Consider the following 21920-nt stretch of genomic DNA (forward strand, 5'->3'; position numbering starts at 1 on the left):
GAGAAGCGATTTTCACGAGCGACAACCAATAGGAAAGAAGACTTTCAGTGGAGCTCACGTTACGTCACCATCTCGGAGTGCAGGCAAGACAGAGTTCGAGGGCGATTTCACTTATATGATTTGACTAACCTCATTCATGGGTATAATAAAATTATGCATGGAAAAGAAACTGTCGACAGTTCGAGTGTTGTAAGTTTTTGATGCAAGTTTAGCACTGCTGCATTGTGTTGACTATTAGGGACAAGAAAGTATGAGTGAATTTCATTTGTTGCTTGATCGATCGTTAATCTAGTAAATGATTTAATCCACTGAATACTGCTATGGTAATATAAAAACACTCTCCCAACAGCATACTGTTTCTTTTGAGCCTATAGTTGCAACACTTGTGATGGCATTTAGTATAGATATGGCAAGACGTCCAGTCAACCAATAACATTAGAGCGACAGCACTACCGACAAAATCGCTGGCGGTGTGAACGGGGCTTTACTAGCCTACTAGAACATTTAATTGATAAAACGTATCGATCGTCGATTAAGCAGGTACATGCGCATGCGTGCTGCTCAACCGCGAAACATGTAAAGCGAGCGTGCCGGAGTTATGTTTGGGACCATTTCACACCTTCATTATTACTAAAGGTTTGCGCGTGCAGCCTTTTGTTTTGTGCAAATACTTGTAATATTGTTTTTATTTTGTGTAGTTTGTCTCATATAGGATGCGTTTCTTTGAGTTAAATAACGCGCTAGCAAAGTGCTCCAGTTTACCGGTGTCCATTCAGCACGCAGCTCAAACAGCAATGCACAACTAATAATAACTATGATTGGGACATTTTCCATCATATTACTTAAAAAACACAATTTTATTAAATTGTTGTGATTTTGGTTTAGTTTCCGTTGTCAGCTGGTTGTTCCAGGAAGAGCACGCGCTTTTTTGACTAGCACAACACATTTTGACTAGCACGCATCTGAGGCGGTGTTGATGACATGCTGAATAAGTCGTTATTTGATTATTAAATAATCAATTTATTAAATGATCAATCACATTGAAACATTTTACAATACTAACGCGTAGATTAAAGGAACACTCCACTTTTTTTGGAAACTAATTTTCCAACTCCCCTAGAGTTAAACAGTTGAGTTTTACCGTTTTCAAATCCATTCAGCCGATCTCCGGGTTTTTGGCATTAAGAGTTTATTTAATTAAATAAATAAAAATTGTATTTGCTTTTAAACTATACACATGAACATATACATTTCCATGTAACAGATAACAAGAAAAAAAATCCTATTTAAAACTTGACTCTTCTGTAGTTACATCGTGTACTAAGTACAACAAAAAAAATGAAAAGTTGTGATTTTCTAGGCCAATATGACTAGGACTTCTCATTCCTGCGTAATAATCAAGGAACTGTGCTGCCGTACCAGCAGGCGCAATGATATTGCAAACTTAGTCCCGGTCACGTCGAAAGTTACCTAGCTGGGGACTATTTTCAGGTGCTGTGTAATACCATTGCGCCTGCTGCACCCATGGTACGGCAGCACAGTTCTTTGATTATTACGCAGGAATGAGAGTATAGTTCCTAGTCATATTGGCCTAGAAAATCCCAAATTTAAATTTTCTGTCGGTCTTAGTACACGATGTAACTACAGAAGAGTAAAGGTTTAAATAGGAAAAATAGCGAAATATTTTTTTGAGAGAGATGCTAACGGTCTAATCAGATATAATGATCTACAGTAAGCTATGCTAAAACTGCTACCGCCAGTCCCGGAGATCGGCTAAATGGATTCGAAAACGGTAAAACTCACCTGTGGGGAGTTGGAAAATGAGTGTTCCTTTAAAAACTCTTCTCATTCATTTGGTGAGGAACATGTCGTTTTGAGCAGCATTTGCACACACTGTCATGCTGTTGGCTATACCACTGCAGACACATTGCAGTATTACGTCTATAACGATTAATCAATTAATTGATCTTTAATTTAAACGACGATCGATCATGGGAATTTGTGAAAATTGACATACTGTACCTCCCTACATAGAATAGAATAGAATAGAATAGAATAGAATAGAATAGAATAGAATAGAATAGAATAGAATAGAATAGAATAGAATAGAATAGAATAGAAATATATTTATCGTCCACCGTGGTGGAAATTTGTCTTTGGACACTTTTTGGATTACACTTTTTGGATTAGGCCTACTTGATAATGATGAAACCACAAAGCCAAGAAGAGTAGAATTCCAATGCTGAAGCTCAAGTCTAACAAAACGATCTGCAATCAGGTGGCACAAGGTAAATCTCATCTTTCTGACAGCTAAACCTCGATTGGATCTTTTCACTTGCTTGCACTTGAAAGGACTTGACTTGATAGGTCTTCTTCACAGCCAAGTCCCCATTCAGTCCCTCACTTTCTATTTTAAAGCTACACATACATTGATTTGCAATATGAGAAATGTTGATAGCTAGCCCTACACAGTTACTGCCTGGCCCCATTTCATAATATGGACAATCCAGCCTCATAATCACTACAATAGGCTACTACCACCATTCCTCGTTCAAGTTTTCCTTATTTCCGAGATTCAATGAGAAGCACTGTCTTGCTTTCCAAAGATTAAATTACATCACATCAGTGCAGATAAAGCTGGAAAATGACTAGTTGAATTTCACAATCCAGCCTAATTAAAACATAATTTAAAAGTAAACTTTGATTAGATTGTATTAAACAAATAAATAGGCTACTGTAAATAAAATAAAATAAACGTACATTAACTTGACGCTTAATTTCTCACTAATAGCACACTGAGTGTACACACACACACACAAACCATTTACTTCCATCTCTGAACTATTTTTGTGACATTTATGTTTTGCCGTTTTTAAAGTGTCAGTATGATAAGATAAAATCTTAACATGAGATCATTAAATAAAATTGGGTAGTAGAGTGAGTGACAGCTCGTTTTGGAAGAGACTTTATCTATTTTTTGCAGTTAAAATTAAAAGAATACTTGGTGCAAAATGTAATCTTTTTACGACTCACCGTTGATGCAGACTTCATACGACTCACATACCACATCTTCAAACAGACAACCTGTGAAAAAAAAAAAAAAAATCATCATTGGAATGGAAAGCCATAATGAAAAGTGTGAGGGAATTCATAAAAACGGTTTGTTCAGCCCCTCAGTTTTCTGCTGATCAGTATTTGGAATGCAACCCGCAAATAATCAGCCATGTACGAGTTCTAATTAGCAGGACTTCCAATTTGTGCAGTAAACAAATTTGAAATAACCTTATTTTAGATCAATATGATTTGGTGTGACACTAGATGGCTGTCACTTTTAGCGCATGCAACAGTGCGATTGCGAGTGTGATATTGTTTCCAGTATCTATACAATAGTTCAATAAACAAGTAAGTATTGAGTAACTTACATTTTAGAAGCAATATCATCAATCTATTTTGCTTCACCAGCTCAAAATGTATCACCGTTTCGCGTCTATGGACAACACACAGTTGTGGCGTTCCTAGTATCACGGAATGAATGGGTTGAGCAAATTACTCACTTGTGTAGTTCCTGTTTGATTTAGCTGTGTCTCATTTTGAAGGCTGAACCCTCCGGAAGTCGCATTTGTCAGCCGCATAGGTCATTGAAATGTCTCATTACAGAAAAGCATCCATTATAAAATTGACTGTTATTTCTTGTAAGTCATAAATTACTGTAATGTCTTGTTCACTTTAGAATAATGGTTACTTTTCTGAAATGAGACCGTGTCAATGCGGCTGACAAATGAGACACAGTTGTTGACTGAATCGGTTGAGTAAATGATTCAATGACTGACTCATATTTGTTTAGTTTCTGAATGAATCCATTGAGTGAATGAATCATTGACTCACTTATAAAGATAGTCACCTGTCAGCACCTATGGCGTAATGGTGTAATAACATGTAGAAAAAATCCCACCATTAAATCCAAGGGTAGTAATAAATCCCTATGGTGTTGAACTGTATATCAGCACTGTAAATTTATGATGTTAAATGTGTCACTCTTATGAATTATAATGTGTCATTTATTTACATATACAGCTTACAAAGACATTTTTAGAGTAGATCAGTAGCTCAATAAAAGGGGGAAACAAGAAGGCACAGAACATTTTTAAAAGAAAGAAGAAAGAAAATGAGATATATATATGAGATAAAAAGATTGAGATATATAAAATAATAATAGCAGATGGACAAGATGTTACACATGAAAAAAGAGGAAGAAAAGTGCTGCAGCTTGTGATCCACAGAATTCCTATCATTCACAGTCTTTAATGGTTCAGTGCAAAGAGAAGCTCTTGAAACTATTCATTGACCTTAATATAGACTCATTCAGCACTGAGCTCCACCTTCCACTGAATCATCTGCAGAGTACACAGTGAGGATAATTCAGAAATAACGAAAAAAGAAAATGACAAAAAGTTTTTGTAACTATAGTGGACATCATTTCTAGAGAGATGAGGCAGGATTAGATGCGAACACACAGACTGCTGAGGCTAAACCGACCAGAACATAAACTGTGACACAAAACAGTTTGCCGTCTCCATGGAGACAGGACTGAAAGGGAGCTCTTAGGTGACAAGAGGAAAGATTACAAAGCTTTGTACATGTGCCAATGTGTGTGTGTCCATGCACATGGCCAAGGGACTCTTTAGCAGCTGTCCTTTGATAAAGCACAAGGGAAAGACAAAAGGGAGAGAAAGAGAGAGAGAGAGAGAGAGAGAGAGAGAGAGAGAGAGAGAGAGAGAGAGAGAGAGAGAGAGAGAGAAAGAGAGAAATCAGAGCTCTCATTTTGCCTTTCCCTTTTTCATTACCACATACATTTATTACATTGTTCACAGTAGAGAAATGTTTCATTTCTTTCCTCCTTTCTCAAGCCTCTGAGATGACTTTATAACCTACACATTTGCTTTATTATCCGTCTTTCTCTTTTCCAGTCTGTATGCCCTCACGGCTGTCATTAGTGTAAAAATCATAATTCATAAAAGAGCCAAGGTTCATGTCACTGTTGCCGACCCAAAAATGAAGAATCAACACACTAGAGCAAAATAAAGTCTGCGAAACAACCCATGTCTACTCAGAAAATCGTCCTAAAAGATATTAGAGTTGAAGTGCAGTGCAGCTATTGGCATGCTGAATCAGAAAGCCGGCAGTAATAAATGGCCTGTCAATGGTGGAGGGAGGGTCAGGGGAAGATTCTATTAAACATGAAGACAGTCCCACACTAAACTCTGTTCTACACACTGTTTAAAGCTCTGTAATTACTCCTGGGCACTCAAGTCTTATCAAACCACTCAGCCTCTTTTATTAGAACTTGTCAGAATTCTCATCAGCATTCCATATTAATTACCCCCGTTCCTCACACCGACGTCTGTCTGGATAAAGCGCGTTCTGCCTGCTCCTAGCTCCTAAATCAGGTCGACAAAACCATTTGTTATCTCGGAAGAGTGTCCACTCACGCAGGCCGGCCTGTGCTTGTTGGCTCCTGAGGTTGACTAAAAGGAAACATAATTAAACAGTAATAGCTTTTTCTTTTCTTTTTTTATCATAGGGAAGACAAGGTTCTCCCATGGCACAGCGCACTAAAGAGAATCACTTTGGCAAAAGATTACCATGTTCCACACTTCTTTTGAGCGTGTAAGAAATTGTCAGTAACAATACTGTATAATGAGAAGACAATATGTAAGGTATATCATTATTTTAGGGTGATTATGACAAAATAAACCCAGACAAGATTATCAAGGTATTATCATATATTTAAAGATTTTGCTAAGAAAAAAAAAATCCAGATCATGTAAAAATCAATTGCCTGAAGAAGACCCAGTAGGGTCGAAACGTTGCAATTTTATTAAATATGGGAGTTAGTAGCAGTGTTGCGGACATTACAATCCTTTCGTTTTAATATTCCTTTTTGTCCAGCACCTGCCAGAAGTTGGGATGTGCACACAATAACCCCCTTTTTAATATGTAAGGTATATCATTATTTTAGGGTGATTATGACAAAATAAACCCAGACAAGATTATCAAGGTATTATCATATATTTAAAGATTTTGCTAAGAAAAAAAATTTCCAGATCATGTAAAAATCAATTGGTCTAGCAACAAGAATTTTGTATTATTAATACTAAAGTCTGTATGAGCTCATTTTCACTACAAACGATATGAGAAGCAAGACGGTGGCAATTGCGTTTGGATGTAATGCGAGAGCGAGTCTGCTGTGTGCCACAAGGGACGTGAATTTTGAGAAATTGAGCCCTCCCTCGATATTGGGTCTACATCAACTGTCAGTTAATTTATGAGTACAAGCAAATTACTAGCTACAGTACATACTGCATAATAAAACAAAAAGTACTCATACTCATTTTTCCCATAGGAATAAAAAAAGTTTAAAAAGCAATAAGCCATGAACCAAATCAATCAGGTATAAGGTGAATCACAACATTACAAACTGATGCACAACGTATTTGAAAATCAGTGAAAAGACAAAAGGTACAAGACTATGTGTGCTTAATGAGGCAATAACTACAATTCTTTGAAGCCTTGTGAATGACTGATGAAATATTGATTATATATACAGAAAAAATATGGTTTATTGCAAGATATTTAGGCATAAATATATTTAGAGTGTAGCGATAATGACTATTACGTCAATCGTGGGAGTGGGTGGGCACTTAAGAGTTGTCTTGGTGCAATTTGCTTGTTTAAATCCTCTTATTGATGGAGAGTTTTCACAAAATCATGAGTAATGCAGTTTTTCATCAGGAACTTCACTGTTGAAGTCGGCATAAACTGAAAGCTGTGATAGTATTTTCTTCCCTATTGTGACGTAGGCTATATCTGAGCAAAATGGCTTGTGGAATGAGAAAAAAATGTAGGGCGGGACTTGAGTTTGTCCATCAAGGATTGGTTGGATTGTTAGATTATTGTGGTTTGCTATTGGTGTGATCTCATGTGAGTGACAGGCTTCCCCGTTTTCATGCCATTAAACACGTTATCAGAGAAGAGATGTCAAGAGGGATTATAATAATACACATAAATCATATATAATAAATAAAAATAAGAATTGTCCATTTTGATTTCATGGTGAATTTAAACAAGTTTATACTGATGATTAACAACTTCATGGCTCACAGTAGGTCTGTCCTTAAAGGTTTAAGTTATTGTTAAAAAATCAATTCCCCTGGAGAAAATGAATGTGATTTTTAACTCCAAAACTTGACTGCTGACTTTCAACATCATGCTTTCAGACATGACTGTTGCAGTAATTTAGGAGGAGCTTGTCGATTTAAAGCATTCATACAACACAAGTTTCAATGGAGATGACAGTGATACACAGTGATACACAGAAAGATCAAAATAAATTTTAAACAAACATTTAACTAATTCTACAGTTATCTTTGTCTAGCAAGCAACACTCTAGTACAGATTACATTTTGTGCTTGAATCTGATGAAAATGTCCTTTTTACACAGAGCCACAGGAAGCACACCATGTGCTGAGTACATCTGAGTCTTCACCCCTCCCATAGAACAATGCTTTGACTGAAGCCTACAGGCTGACATCTTTATGAAGAATCCATTTTAACCCACCCACCACTCACACAGTGCCTCATTTCCCCATAGGTTCAGTCTTTGAGGAAGAAGAACAACAGCAGTGTATGTGAAGCCTCATTCTATGGTGATTAAAACAAGCCTGCAGAACTGCATACTGAATGATGATGGTATATGCATTAGGGTTGCGAGATTTATACACACTTATATGTATTTTATGGATATCCAATGGCTTTTAATGCTAAATAATTGTTTATATGCACGACCCTGGTGCAAAAAAAATGTTTGCACTACATACTAATTCTACCATAATTAACTACCGGTACATGGAAATGGATTTTGGTGAGGTTAAAAATAACCAGTGCCAAGTGACCTGAATTCTGAAAAATTAATTCACATCACTATAATCCATGGAGGATAGGGGATTCTATTCACTTATGACTGTACTTGTTTAATCATTTTTGTCCTGGTATCATTGTAGACTATTATAATATGGATGTAAATTAAACTAACTGCTATATGATTATTCTGTTATTCTCAGAATATTTACAACATCTGTTAAATGGTAGTACTATTGGTATGAATATGACATTCATCAACCAACAGCTTGTTGCGCTCTAGAGATATTTAATGATGGAACATTAGGCTATTGTCTACTATATTTATAGAAATGTTGAATTTCCTTATACCATTTTATTGTAAATGGGTCAATAAAAATCATTGCATGATTTACTGTATGAAGTACCACAAATATTCACATGGATTATTCAGTATGTTAATATGTTATAATTACCCACTCTAATATTTGTACATTCTTTAACACTCAAAAATGACTTGAATTTTTAGCATAAAATCACTTTGAACTTGAGCTTCAGTGGTCATGAATGACGACTACATGTAAAAAAAATTATGGATCCTTTGGAATTATATGGATTTCGTCTTGAACCACACAAGCAATAAAAGCATACTCTTTGTGTTTTAGTTTGTTATAAAACTTTCTTTATTCAATACTATGTTACAGATTAGGGTTAGATCTAAATAGCTACTAATTTTGATATCCCAAATGTTTTAGAAACTCAATCTCAGAAATGCTATATTGCTTTAAATATGCTAAAATTCTTAAAGTGTCTAGATGTTTTATTCTACCAACAAGCACAGAAGCAGACCTGTCATCATTCAGTGTCACTCCATCCTGACGATCCTTCAAATTCAGCCAATGAATATAATGGTACATAAGTTACAAATCTCCTCCCTTTAGTGGTTGATAAAGTACAAAGGTGTCTCTTTTAAGGTACTACCCTAGTGACAAGCTGTTGTACCCTACATTTTTTTAATATCCTTACTGGAGGAATGATATGTAACAGTTTAGGTGTGTACCAATCATACAAAGCATTTAATTAGAAGACGCTATCTTTTCTCTTTCTTACATTAATCGTGACATATATGCCAACGACACAACACAACTCTCTCATTCTTCAACCTTATGTTGGCTTGTTTTCGGGTTCACACTGTCCCTTGTTGTACCTTACTGAATGAGCTTTTAGGTAAAGCAAGGAGGCATATAAAGAAAAGACAGAAAAAGAGAGGAAGGGGCTGCAGAGAGAGGGAAAGGGGAAATGAGAGTGGAATGGAAAAGAAGCAGAGTTGTTTGCAGCTGCATACTCTGCCACACAGACAGGGTACATGACCTGAGAGTAAATTAATAGCGCATCTTGAATAGGAGAGTTTTGTGCTCACTGAGTCTCATTAAAAGCCACCTCAGTCAAGGTGAAGGCAACTCTTTTTTTTAAATAACACAATGAAAAGTGAGAACAAAAAGTCAAAGCTAAAAAAATATTTTTTAAAGATACACTATGTAACTTTTTTGGTTCAAAATTTAAATATTAAGACAATACATTATCAATCCATCTCCCAAAACATGTTTTTGTATTACCCTGAGTCACTATGGTAAGCCTACTATAAGTGTTATATTTTAGACCTGTCAGACCATGTAAATATAAATTGTTGTACATACACGTCACTTGCCCGTGCGTGTCTTGTCATATAAACAGAGAAAAGTTGCTCCTGCTACTTAGTAGTGTCATAGGTTATTTGTCACAAGGAGTGAGAAAGGTTGATCAGCTAAATCTCAAACCTCAGAGGAATCACACATTTTAAACAAACGCAGAACAGAGGAGAGTCCGTTGGCAAAAAGAGAGAACAGAGACAGAGCTTGTAATAAAACGAGAATCAACATTTGGTTGACTTTTCTAAGATAGCAAGTTTCGAAGTGAGGAATTTTAAATGTTTTAAAAGTACACAGAGATGCCGTTTTTATTACTCACTCAACATGTGAGTAAGGTATTTTATTGAACAGATAAATTGCCATATTTATAAAGATAAATTGCTAGTGTTCATTCATTGTTACCGAAAGAACCAGTGGCAGGAGTTCTTGCAGAGACTTATAGATCCTATTTAGTTCCTCAGAGAACTGTCCTGGTTGTTTCTTGTTTTGCTTTTTAAGGTGTTGATTGTAAAGAATGTGTACTAGAGAGAACATTGCCACCCTGAACCAGGATTCATCACTGATGACAACCACACATTAAAAAACTTAGGTGGTGACAAATTATAACAGTTGCACAGTTAAATTATAACACTACCAGAATGAAACTCTCAATTGACAATTATTTTGTATTAGCCTATACATATTTGCAAATCATGCATATATTTAATTCTCAAAAGAAAATCAGAAAATTATATAGAGTGAGCATTAATAAATAGTAATATAAGCCCTGTATCCTCAAAAGAGGGTAATTAGGCTACTTAATTAAGAATCAATAAAATCTGCAAAGAACAATACTCCCAATAACTCAGGTCAGGTCCATCTATTTTTTTATGCTTTGGTATATAAATAGTATAGTATAAAATTTGCATTTATAAATTTAGTTACATTTAAACTGGAGTGATAGTGAATCAGGGTCTCTTTAAAATGATTTATGCATTTCTTCCACCCTTAGCGACCCAAAGCAATCTTAAAAGAACAAAACAGTAGGCCTATTAAAAAAATTGCATAAGTAAATTTCCTTGGTAATTGAAGCAAATACACACAATAAGCACAATTCTCTATAGGAGTTTGATTAAATTGCTATATATATATAATATATATTCTATATTCTATATGGCTGTAAGAAAATAGCTAAAGAATTGAAAATCCCCATTTTGACCATGAGGGCAATAATTAAGAAGTTCCAATCAACTAAAACAGTTATGAATATGCCAGGAAGAGGACGTGTGTCTATATTGTCTTAATGCACAGTGAGGAGGAAAGATTGACTGGCCAAAGACTCTTAAAGGATCACAGATGGAGCCTACCAAAAATAAAACATAAAACAACCCTTACATCCCCACATGTTGTTTGGGAGGGTTTCAAGAAAAATCCTCTTCGCTCATCCAAAAACAAACTCCAGCAAATTCAGTTGTCAGACATGACTGGAACTTCAAACGGCACAGGGTTCTGTGGTCAGATGAAACTAAAAAAAAAAGCTTTTTGGCAGCAAACACACTAGATGGGTTTGGTGCACACTAGGATAAAAAGAACCCCCATGTTAGGGCTGTCACGATAACCACAATATTGTAGTACCGCGCTACTAACAAGCCAACCGCAGAGGAATAGGCGGCTGCATATATGGGGGAAAAAAACACCTAACCCTAAAAAAATTCTAACAAAAGGTTTCTCAGCTGTTTTTTTTTTTTTTGTGGTATTAGATGTCCTTAATAACATACTAAAAGTTTACCAAAGTTTGACCACTAGAAAGGTGTAATTTTCAAGATGGTGTCCAAGATGGGCAGGAAGCCCTAAAATATCATAACTCCTTCATTATTTGACCTAGATAAGTAATCTTGGTGTCTAACCCCATGTTTTCTGGGTCTATGAATCCATTGGACTTGTCTAAATTGCACTGAACATACTTATGGAATACATGATTTTGTGAGATTACTGTAAGGTTTAATCTTTGTTTGGGGTGAACCAGAGATGTAAACGATTTAGCCTATGTCATGTAACTCCTACTCAGTACGTATTTTTGGACATACCCTTTTTTTGCTAAAACACAGACTTGACATTCAATGTAAAAGTTATTGCACCCAAAAGTAACTTAAATTGGAGTTGTATAATTTTGATCATAAACAACTCTGAATTAGCCCGAACAGAGGTGTGTGAACCCTCTAAAATGGTCACTCATTTCAATTTGAATATGTAATGCATCCTATATAAATGTTTTTGAGTACAAAGGTGGCATTATACTAAACCTCAGGTTAGATACGCCTTTGGGGGAAAGGCGTATCAGTATCGGGTCCTTCCATTTGGTCTAGCTCTGGCTCCGCGGACGTTCTCCATGTGCATGCCCCCTTGAGGCTCCAGGGCATCCATATGCTAAATTATCTAGACGACTGGCTCATTCTTGCTCATTCCAGAGAGTTGGTGTGTCGTCACAGGGATGTCCTTCTCCACCACCTCCGATCTCTTGTCTCAGGTTGAATGCTCAGAAGAGTATCTTAACCCCTTCTCAGCAGACCACTTTCCTGGGTGTCCAACTCGATTCTCTCTCGATGCAGGCCCGTCTGGCCCCTGCTCGAGTTTCCAGTCTCTGTGCATGCTTAGCCCGCTTCAGGCTCGGCCATCATGTAGCAGTGGGCATATGTCGCAGGCTTCTGTGGCTCATGGCAGCAGCCTCTCCTGTGCTGCCCTTGGGTCTCCTTCATATGAGTCCATTCCTGTGGTGGATGAAACTCAGGGGCATCCGCCCTTCTTGGTCTGCCTTCCGCCTGCTGAGAGTGTCAGGCAGTTGCCTTCGCTCTTTGGAGATGTAAAGTTTTGTCTGTCTCGACAGGCATGCGCACCGCCTCCTCCTTTGGGCTCAAGACAGGTTTCTTTCGCTGAGAACAGTTCACGTTCCAGGGGACCTGAACATCGCAGCGGACTTTCTGTCAAGACAGAAGCTCAAGTCGGGGGACTTAACAGTGGCTCAAATTTGGAGCATGTTTGGCGAGGCAGACCTCTTTGCAACACAGTGCCCCCTGTGGTTTTCCCGGTCTCATCCGACGCCTCTGTGGATAGATGCCCTCGCTCATCCGGTCAAGCTAATCCCTGCAGTTCTTTGCAGAGTGAGGGAGTATGGAATCCGCCTCCTTCTGGTTGCCCCATTCTGGCCATCCCAGACGTGGTTCTCGGAACTGAGCTCCCTGGTGGAGAGATCCCCTTGGCAGATTCCTATCATCTGCGGTCTCAGCTCCCGGGCAGGATTTGGCATCATCGTCCCGAGATATGGAGGCTGTGGGTGTGGCTGATAAGAGGCAATCGCTAGCGACAGTGGTGTCTGGTCTTCGCGGTGATGTTCGGGAGACCATTGATAACACTTGTGCGCCTTCTACTTGACTACTTTATTTCTCTAAGTGGAAGGTTTTTGAGTCTTGGTGTTCGGCTCATGCAGTGGACCCAGTCAGCTGCCCAGTCAGTTCAGTGCTGGAATTCCTGCAGGATAAATTTGAGACTGGAACATCTGCTACCACTTTGAGAGTTTATGTCGCGGCTATCGCTGCCTATCGGGAGTCAGACGAGGTCCCCTTAGGTAGACACAGTCTGGTCTCCTCGTCTAAGCATGGAGTTAGACGCTTGAGACCTGCATGTCCTATTAGTGTCCCCACCTGGGATTTATCAGTTGTTCTGGAGGGGCTATTAGAGCCTTCCTTTGAACCCTTGGATCAGCTCCGGACCAGATTCTGAATCTCAAGGTGGCACTGTTGTTAGCGTTGGCATCTCTCAAGCGCGTGGGGGATCTGAAGGCTCTTTCTGTGAGTGAGCCTTGTACGGAGTTTTCCCCAGGTCTTGTGAAGGTGTTTCTACGGCCTAGACCTGGTTATGTCCCCAAAGTTGTGTCCACAACATTCCGCTCTAAAGCAGCGCCGCTGAGGAGGCGATGAATTGGCGTGATTCGATATGGGTTCAGACAATCAGCACATGCCTTCACGTGGCAGCCCTGTTTTGACTAATTTTACAGTACCACACAGTTCTAATGAATTTATTCTTTTTTGGAATGGTTATGAACCACAGAAACCACCATTACTAGGCAAAACGATTTGAGAAAGAAGAAATATGCAATTACTTAAGGGAAATTGTACTTATTTTTCACATAAATATGCTTGTAACCAATTGCTTTAATATATAATTAGGGGCCAAGCACTGAAGGTGCGGGCACCTATTGTATCTGTTCCCGTTCTTATTCTTCTTTTTTAGGGGCCAAGCACTGAAGGTGCGGGCACCTATTGTATCTGTTCCCGTTCTTATTCTTCTTTTTCTTTTTTTTCTTTTTCTTTTTCTTCCGACTGGGCGTCTATGGCAGCCTATAGAACCGTTTGCGGGAAACTTATGAAAATTGGCACAGTGATAGAGGACAGCCTGAACTATCACCATAGCAAATTTGGAGTCTCCGACTCATTCCCTCTAGCGCCACCAGCTGTCCAAAGTTTCACTCATGTTTATGCTAATAACTTTTGAACCACAAGGGCTAGAAACAAAATTCTTTTTTCCTCTGATTCCTGAGCTCACGACGATTCGACTGCACCCTATGACGTCATTTTCCGTCATAATAGTTTTCCCGCCATTTTGAATTTTCCAAAAAACCTACTTTTTCGAACTCCTCCTAGGCCGTTGATCCGAATTTCACGAAAAATGAACCAGATCATCTCCAGACCTTGACGACCAAAAGTTATGGAATTCAAGTTTATTCGAATTACCGTTCTCGAATACCGCGCAAATAAATTTTACGTAGCGCTTGCGAAAACAGACGTAAGGCCGTATCTCCACAACGCTTTGTTGGATTCAGACCAAATTTGGTACATGTCATCACAAGCATGACCTGAGGCTACATGCTGCGTTTCGGCGCAGCGCCACCTACTGGTCCGGAGATATGAAGAATTTATGTTTTTGCTTATAACTTCTGAACGGTTTGTCCAAAAATCACAAAAGTGGTCTCGTTAGATTCAGGGCGTCGTGTTGAGTTGACTGATATCCAATTTTCCCATATCGGCCATTTTGGCTGTCGGCCATTTTGAATTATGTGCTAAAATGCTGTATTTTATGAACGCATGAACGTATCGTTACGAAACTCAGTATGGGTCATCAGTACAACGCCCTAAAGGTACTCAAAAATGTATGAGACAGCGCCACCTTTTGGTCAAAAGTTATAATGAAATTTCCAAAAATGCTAATAACTTTTGAATATATTTGCCTATAGTAATGACACTGATCTCAATAGATTCCTTGGGTTATGCTGAAAACATAGATACCAATTTTGCCATAGTCAGCCAAACTTCCTGTCCGCCATCTTTATTTTCTTTTAAAACCTACTTTTTCGAACTCCTCCTAGACCGAACGTCCGATTTTCACCAAAATTGGATCGTGTCATCTCCAGACCGTGCCGAGTAAAAGTTATGGATTTCGTGTCGATAGACGAAACCGTTTTCGTATACCGCAGTGGCAAAGTTGAGTCATGATGCCAAAATGACTATTCAGGCTTTATATCTGCAATGCCTTGACATATTGACACCAAACTTTGTATGTGTCATTGTCACTTCACTCTGACCACATCACATCAGTTTCGTAACTGCGCCACCTATTGGTCGAAAGTGATAATCATATTTTTAGTTATTGTATGTGATTTTTCAACCATTTTGCCAAAATTCATCTTCAAATGTCTTTAATTGCTCCTTGCTGCAGTGGGTCTCACACTCCCAGCCACTTTGGCATGTCTTGTCGTCTTGCTTGCGCTTGGCCCCGGTGATTGCTGCTTGTCTTTTTCTTTTTTTTCTTTTTCTTCCGACTGGGCGTCTATGGCAGCCTATAGAACCGTTTGCGGGAAACTTATACAAATTGGCACAGTGATAGAGGACAGCCTGAACTATCACCATAGCAAATTTGGAGTCTCCAACTCATTCCCTCTAGCGCCACCAGCTGTCCAAAGTTTCACTCATGTTTATGCTAATAACTTTTGAACCACAAGGGCTAGAAACAACATTCTTTTTTCCTCTGATTCCTGAGCTCACGACGATTCGACTGCACCCTATGACGTCATTTTCCGCCATAATAGTTTTCCCGCCATTTTGAATTTTCCGAAAAACCTACTTTTTCGAACTCCTCCTAGGCCGTTGCTCCGAATTTCACGAAAAATGAACCAGATCATCTCCAGACTATGACGACCAAAAGTTATGGAATTCAAGTTGATTCGAATTACCGTTCTCGAATACCGCGCAAATAAATTTTACGTAGCGCTTGCAAAAACAGACGTAAATCCGTATCTCCACAACGCTTTATCGGATTCAGACCAAATTTGGTACATGTCGTCACAAGCATGACCTGAGGTTACTTGCTGCGTTTCGGCGCAGCGCCACCTACTGGTCCGGAGATATGAATAATTTATGTTTTTGCTTATAACTTCTGAACGGTTTGTCCAAAAATCACAAAAGTGGTCTCGTTAGATTCAGGGCGTCGTGCTGAGTTGACTGATATTCAATTTTCCCATATCGGCCATTTTGGCTGTCGGCCATTTTGAATTATGTGCTAAAATGCTGTATTTTATGAACGCATGAACGTATCGTTACGAAACTCAGTATGGGTCATCAGTACAACGCCCTAAAAGTACTCAAAAATTTATGAGACAGCGCCACCTTTTGGTCAAAAGTTATAATGAAATTTCCAAAAATGCTAATAACTTTTGAATAAATTTGCCTATAGTAATGACACTGATCTCAATAGATTCCTTGGGTTATGCTGAAAACATAGATACCAATTTTGCCATAGTCAATCAAAGTTCCTGTCCGCCATCTTTATTTTCTTTTAAAACCTACTTTTTCGAACTCCTCCTAGACCGAACGTCCGATTTTCACCAAAATCGGATCGTGTCATCTCCAGACTGTGCCGAGTAAAAGTTATGGATTTCGTGTCGATAGACAAAACCGTTTTCGTATACCGCAGTGGCAAAGTTGAGGCATGATGCCAAAATGACTATTCAGGCTTTATATCTGCAATGCCTTGACATATTGACACCAAACTTTGTATGTGTCATTGTCACTTCACTCTGACCACATCACATCAGTTTCGTAACTGCGCCACCTATTGGTCGAAAGTGATAATCATATTTTTAGTTATTGTATGTGATTTTTCAACCATTTTGCCAAAATTCATCTTCAAATGTCTTTAATTGCTCCTTGCTGCAGTGGGTCTCACACTCCCAGCCACTTTGGCATGTCTTGTCGTCTTGCTTGCGCTTGGCCCCGGTGATTGCTGCTTGCAGCTATATTTGTACTTGTAATCACTTATCTATCATACAAATATGCTAATTAGAATATTATATGGCCCAAACATGTATCAGGCACCAGTATTCCTGGTCTAGGAGGAATACAAAGGAGTAATGGTCATTTTAAGGACCTGACGGCCGCCATTTTGAAAATGGGGCCTTACTGTAAACCACTGAGAAACCTTTTGTTAGAATTTTTTTGGGGTCAAGCCATATTTGCAGCTGACTAGAATCCAAGTAACAGCAGCAACCGCGATATTTGCGTGCTTTCTTTTTTCATAAGGCTATACCCTTATTGTTTTGAACTTTGTGCATGTATATTGAATGTTAAATAAGTTAATAATGATAACAAGACTGTTTATCATGGTCATTTGTACAGAGGCTTCATGGATTTGCACTTAAGCCTAAACAGACAATGAATGAGAGAGATCGACTGAGCGTGTGCGATTACCCGCGTCTGTCTTTGAAGGTCAAGTCAAGTCATATATATTAGTGAAAAGGTAGCCGTGTCCAATGAAAGCGAAATATTTGTCGTATCACCCTTTTAACGTTTACGGGTATTTACCATGAATGGCGACAGCGCTGGTCAGCATTCCTCAGTGCGAGGAAGACGCGAGAAAAAAATCAGAGAGTCACGCATTGAATCAATGCCAATGGTCTCTATTAAAGGGATAGTTCACTTTAAACTGAAAATTCTGTCATCATATACTCACCCTCAAGTTGTTTCAAACCTGTATGAATTTCTTTCTTCTGCTACACAAAGGAAGATATTTTTAAAAATGTCAGTAACAAAACAGTTACCAGGTCCCATTGACTTCCATAGTATTTTTTTTTCCTACTATGGAAGTCAATGGGACCTGGTAACTGTTTTGTTACTGACATTTTTAAAAATATCTTCCTTTGTGTTCAGCAGAAGAAAGAAATTCATACAGATTTTAAACAACTTGAGGGTGAGTATATGATGACAGAATTTTAATTTTAAAGTGAACTAGGCTATCCCTTTAAGTAAAGCATCAGCTTCAGCGTCTGTCCCAGTTCCCTGGCCTTATGAGTGGGCTGAACTGAAGAGAAGAAGCACCAGCATGGATCTGGGAATCTGAAGGACCTGGAGAGATTCTGTATGAAGGAATGGTCTCTGATCTCTTGTCAGGTGTTCTCCAAACTCATCAGGAATTTTAAGAGAAAACTCAAAGCTGTTATCTTGGCTAAAGGAGATTGCAAAAAGTATTTAATAAAAGGGTGCCAATAATTGTGGCCAACGTGTTTTGGAGAAAAACATTTATTTCATAATGTGATTTCCCTCCCACTTTCAATTCTTTTACTTCAATGAAAGGTTAGATTTTTGCAATTTTTTTAATGAAAGGTCAAAAGGATAAACAATGCATATTTATTTTTTACAGCCATCTTTGATCATATTCATATTTACCAGGGGTGCCATTAATTCTGACCACAACGGTATATAATATATATGGTTGAACCAGGGAAAGCAATTACCCACTAGGGGGCTCCAGGCATCAACCTATCAGTATGAATTAAAGATGTGAGAGACATGATGGGACTATGGGAGTCAGGAATAGTCAGTGTGACCTTTCCCTTTGTCCTGCTGAATGATTTAGACGTACACAAAACAGAGAAATGGAGGATAGAAGACAGACAGGGAGAGATTTTGCTCTCATTTTGGAGTGACGAGAGCTATTTCTCCAAGGGAAAAAATACCTGTGGTCACACACACTGACAGACCGTCAAAACCAGAGGGAGAGATTAATAAACAGAGTGAAGTGACACTCAACGAGGGGAATGTGAGAGAGAGATCTATCGTTCTAATTAGCCAAGTCAATTCACATGCTTAGACATGAGCGACAATCATTAAGGACAAGAGAGACCAACTAACTGTCGAATGAAAGGTCAGAGTGTATCACGTCCAGCTTGTGTTCTGTATTTATTTGAGAGAGATCAGAAAGGTTTTAATTACAATATCTTGCCACACTGTTAGACTTTGCCGTAATTTTACAGTTACTTACTGGTAAAAAAACATAAATTTTTATGAAATTTAAAGTAACTTACTGTATACAGGAATTTGCAGTACTTTACTGTTTACGCAAATGCAGTAGTGCTACTGTAAATCAAGAAGACATATTTCTTGAAGTGTGTGCTTCTGTTGACAAGGACTGCATCTCTGCAGTATGAATCGGCAATAGCCTACAAGCCAAGCACTGTACAAGTTGTAATCATTACCTTATAATTCATGGTATGACTGGACATTTGTTCATACACATCTTGAATTACTCATAGGGCTATATGCATATTGTATTTATGTTTTAGGCATATTAAAATGTCATATTATTATACCAATAAATGATAATTTAACTTTTAAACATCCAGCGTGTGCATAACTTATAAATGGGAATGCAGATTCATGATTTTCATCTGCAGAACAAGATGGGGGGGGGGGGGGGGGACTATATATTTTTTTATAAATTGGGGTACAGGGTGATATGGCTGCTGGCCAAAAAACATGTGGATGGAAGGATTTAAAATGACTTCTTAGTGAGAGACCAGAGCAATTTTAATATTAGCATGTTCTCCAATAACAAAAAAAAAAAAAAAATACACAACTGGTTCCCATCTACAATATGGTTCCCATACAGGCAATTTTTTCATTTTTTTATTCCAGTAAAACAGCACACGTGTGGTGATATAGGTGTATTTTTTAATTTAAATGAATAAATAAACTTTGCTTACACCTCTCAACATTTTAATTGTTGCTCGCAGAATGTAAACTGAGGTGTGACGTGTCGAGTGTGCTCTTATAACAGACGTCCCTGCTGGTGGATTGATATCGCTAGATGCCAGTTGTGAGTTTTTCTGAGGTAAGTACTTTTTACAGAACAAAGTTACTGATGTAACATAAACGTCGCTGGTAAAACAAATCTTGCTCCATTCTTAATCTTTCCTCAAAGTAGTGAGAACGACAGACAATCTGCATTAATATACAGTTTTAGGTAATAGTGGCCCACAACTAATTAGCAGAAGTATTTCAGTAAGACAGTTATAATGTGAGTTAACCATTTTTTAACTCCCAGAGGACTACTTTCTGCCCAACACTGCGGTCAGGCCAGAAGACTAAAGCGGAGCGCTGGAAGGGCCAGTAGCAGTGCCGTGTTGGTAGATATCCCTAGTTCATCAGTTATTACGTACGCCATAGTGAACTGACGAAGGGGAACGTCTCCATTACGTATGGTAACCCTCGTTTCCCAAAGAGGGAACGGAGACGTACGTCTCCTCGCCACAGTTGCTGAGCTTCCACTGTACGGCCGAGTCACAAGTTTGGCTCCTCAGCGGAAAAACAAAGATGCGACACACCTGCTGCTCATTTTATGCTCGCGCCGCGATGCACAGCAGCTGGTGCAATTATCACATGCCAGTGTGCATTGGCTCGTTTAGTTTAGCTACTCTCGAAGTAGATTGGTCTCTCAAGCAAGATCCCCATTTCGTCAGTTATGACGTATGTCTCGGTTCCTTCCTCGGGGAACGAGGGTTACCGTACGTAACCTTGCCTTGGATGTAGTTTTATGTAGGTCAGTGGGGAATACAAGATCTGCTCAGAAAGGATTGTGAAAAACACATCCACATCTAGGTCATTAGGGAAATACAATTATTTACATAATACTTATCCAAATGACTGCACACAGTTTTGTTGAAGCAAGCATGATGGAATTTCAGAAACACATGAACACTGAAAATACATAACTTGAACAATAATACATTGAACATAATGGATGCGTTTCTTGATTGTGACACAGTTCCTTGACTGGCCATTGCCACAGATTATGATTTGGTCTTTTTTCAATGTATTTTCAAATGTTAAAATGTGCTCTGGGCCACTAGTCTTGATAGAAGGATATCTTTTTTTTTTTTAACCACCATAGACATTGAGGGACACCGATTGACTTTAACTATTATATACCCCCCAATAATGAATATGTGGTTGCAGTCTCATATGTGATTTGTTTGTTATTTTATGGTTTAGAAATCCTAGTCAAGGGTAAACGGACTCGAACGGACCTCAGTCAGGGTAAGAGGGATATTTAATTTGTCGCAAGTGAAATTAAAACTCTGAGGGGTACAGTGCATTTAAGTGGTTGCAAGGTTTGTTTTCAGTCATTGATCTCATGTGATTTAAAGAGTTTGGTTTAAGAGAAAAAACACATAAAAATGACAGCAGGTGGGAGGTGAGGAGATGCCATCACTTGATGGATGAGATTTGAGTAATCTGCCAAGATCTAAAAAAAATCACTGATTATTGCTAAATAGATTATGCCACCGATGATATATGAGAGAAGTAGATGCACACACACACACACACTACTTGGGCTAAGTGTGGTATAATGACAGTCTGCGTTACCTGAGTGTGCCAGAATGCCAGACACTGTGGGGTGCTAAAAGGATGCTGGGATACACTCACAGATAACAGTTTGTGTCTGCACACACAAGCAAAGGAGGACTTTATCTCCATCTCACACTCCAACAAAGACAGATGACAAGACCACACGCAGATACAAAAGCTCATCTAGCAAAAACAGGACGGGGATGACAGACACATTCAGCTCAAGCAGTGCTTCAAAAACAATGAGATTTCATACTGAGACGATTAGCAGTGACACTCAGAGCTTCATGAGTGTTTCATTGAGAAACAGCCAACGAACATAGACATACCTAATGGAATAGCTTACTGAAAAGTCATTTACACACCTTCATGTTGTTTCCAATTAGTATGACTTTTTGCTTTGGAACACTATTTTGAATTATGTTTCAACATGGTTTATTCCATATAATGAAAGTCAGAGGGGTCCAAAACAAGACAGACGCATAGTTTTTAAAGACATAAAATTATCCTTTGTGTTCCACTGAAGACAGTATGGGTTTAGAATGACATGAGGGTGAGTAAATGCCAAAAACAAAATTATACTTTTAAGATGTTTTTGGGTGGAAAAAAAATAAATACTGTAATA

The 21920-nt window shown here is 38.5% G+C and overlaps 1 protein-coding gene across 2 annotated transcripts in view; it reads right to left on the bottom strand.

Moving 5' to 3' along the window:
* The window catches only part of ptprn2 (protein tyrosine phosphatase receptor type N2), a 263055-nt gene that overhangs the window by 174413 nt on the left and 66722 nt on the right, over positions 1 to 21920 (bottom strand). For both annotated transcript variants that reach the window (XM_079604877.1, XM_079604878.1), the window contains exon 2: positions 3034 to 3084. In XM_079604877.1, the coding sequence (XP_079461003.1) occupies positions 3034 to 3084 (51 nt within the window). The remainder of the gene's footprint in view (positions 1 to 3033; positions 3085 to 21920) is intronic.

The sequence above is a fragment of the Phoxinus phoxinus genome (assembly GCF_949152265.1).
Source record: "Phoxinus phoxinus genome assembly, chromosome: 2".
Taxonomy (NCBI): Eukaryota; Metazoa; Chordata; class Actinopteri; order Cypriniformes; family Leuciscidae; genus Phoxinus; species Phoxinus phoxinus.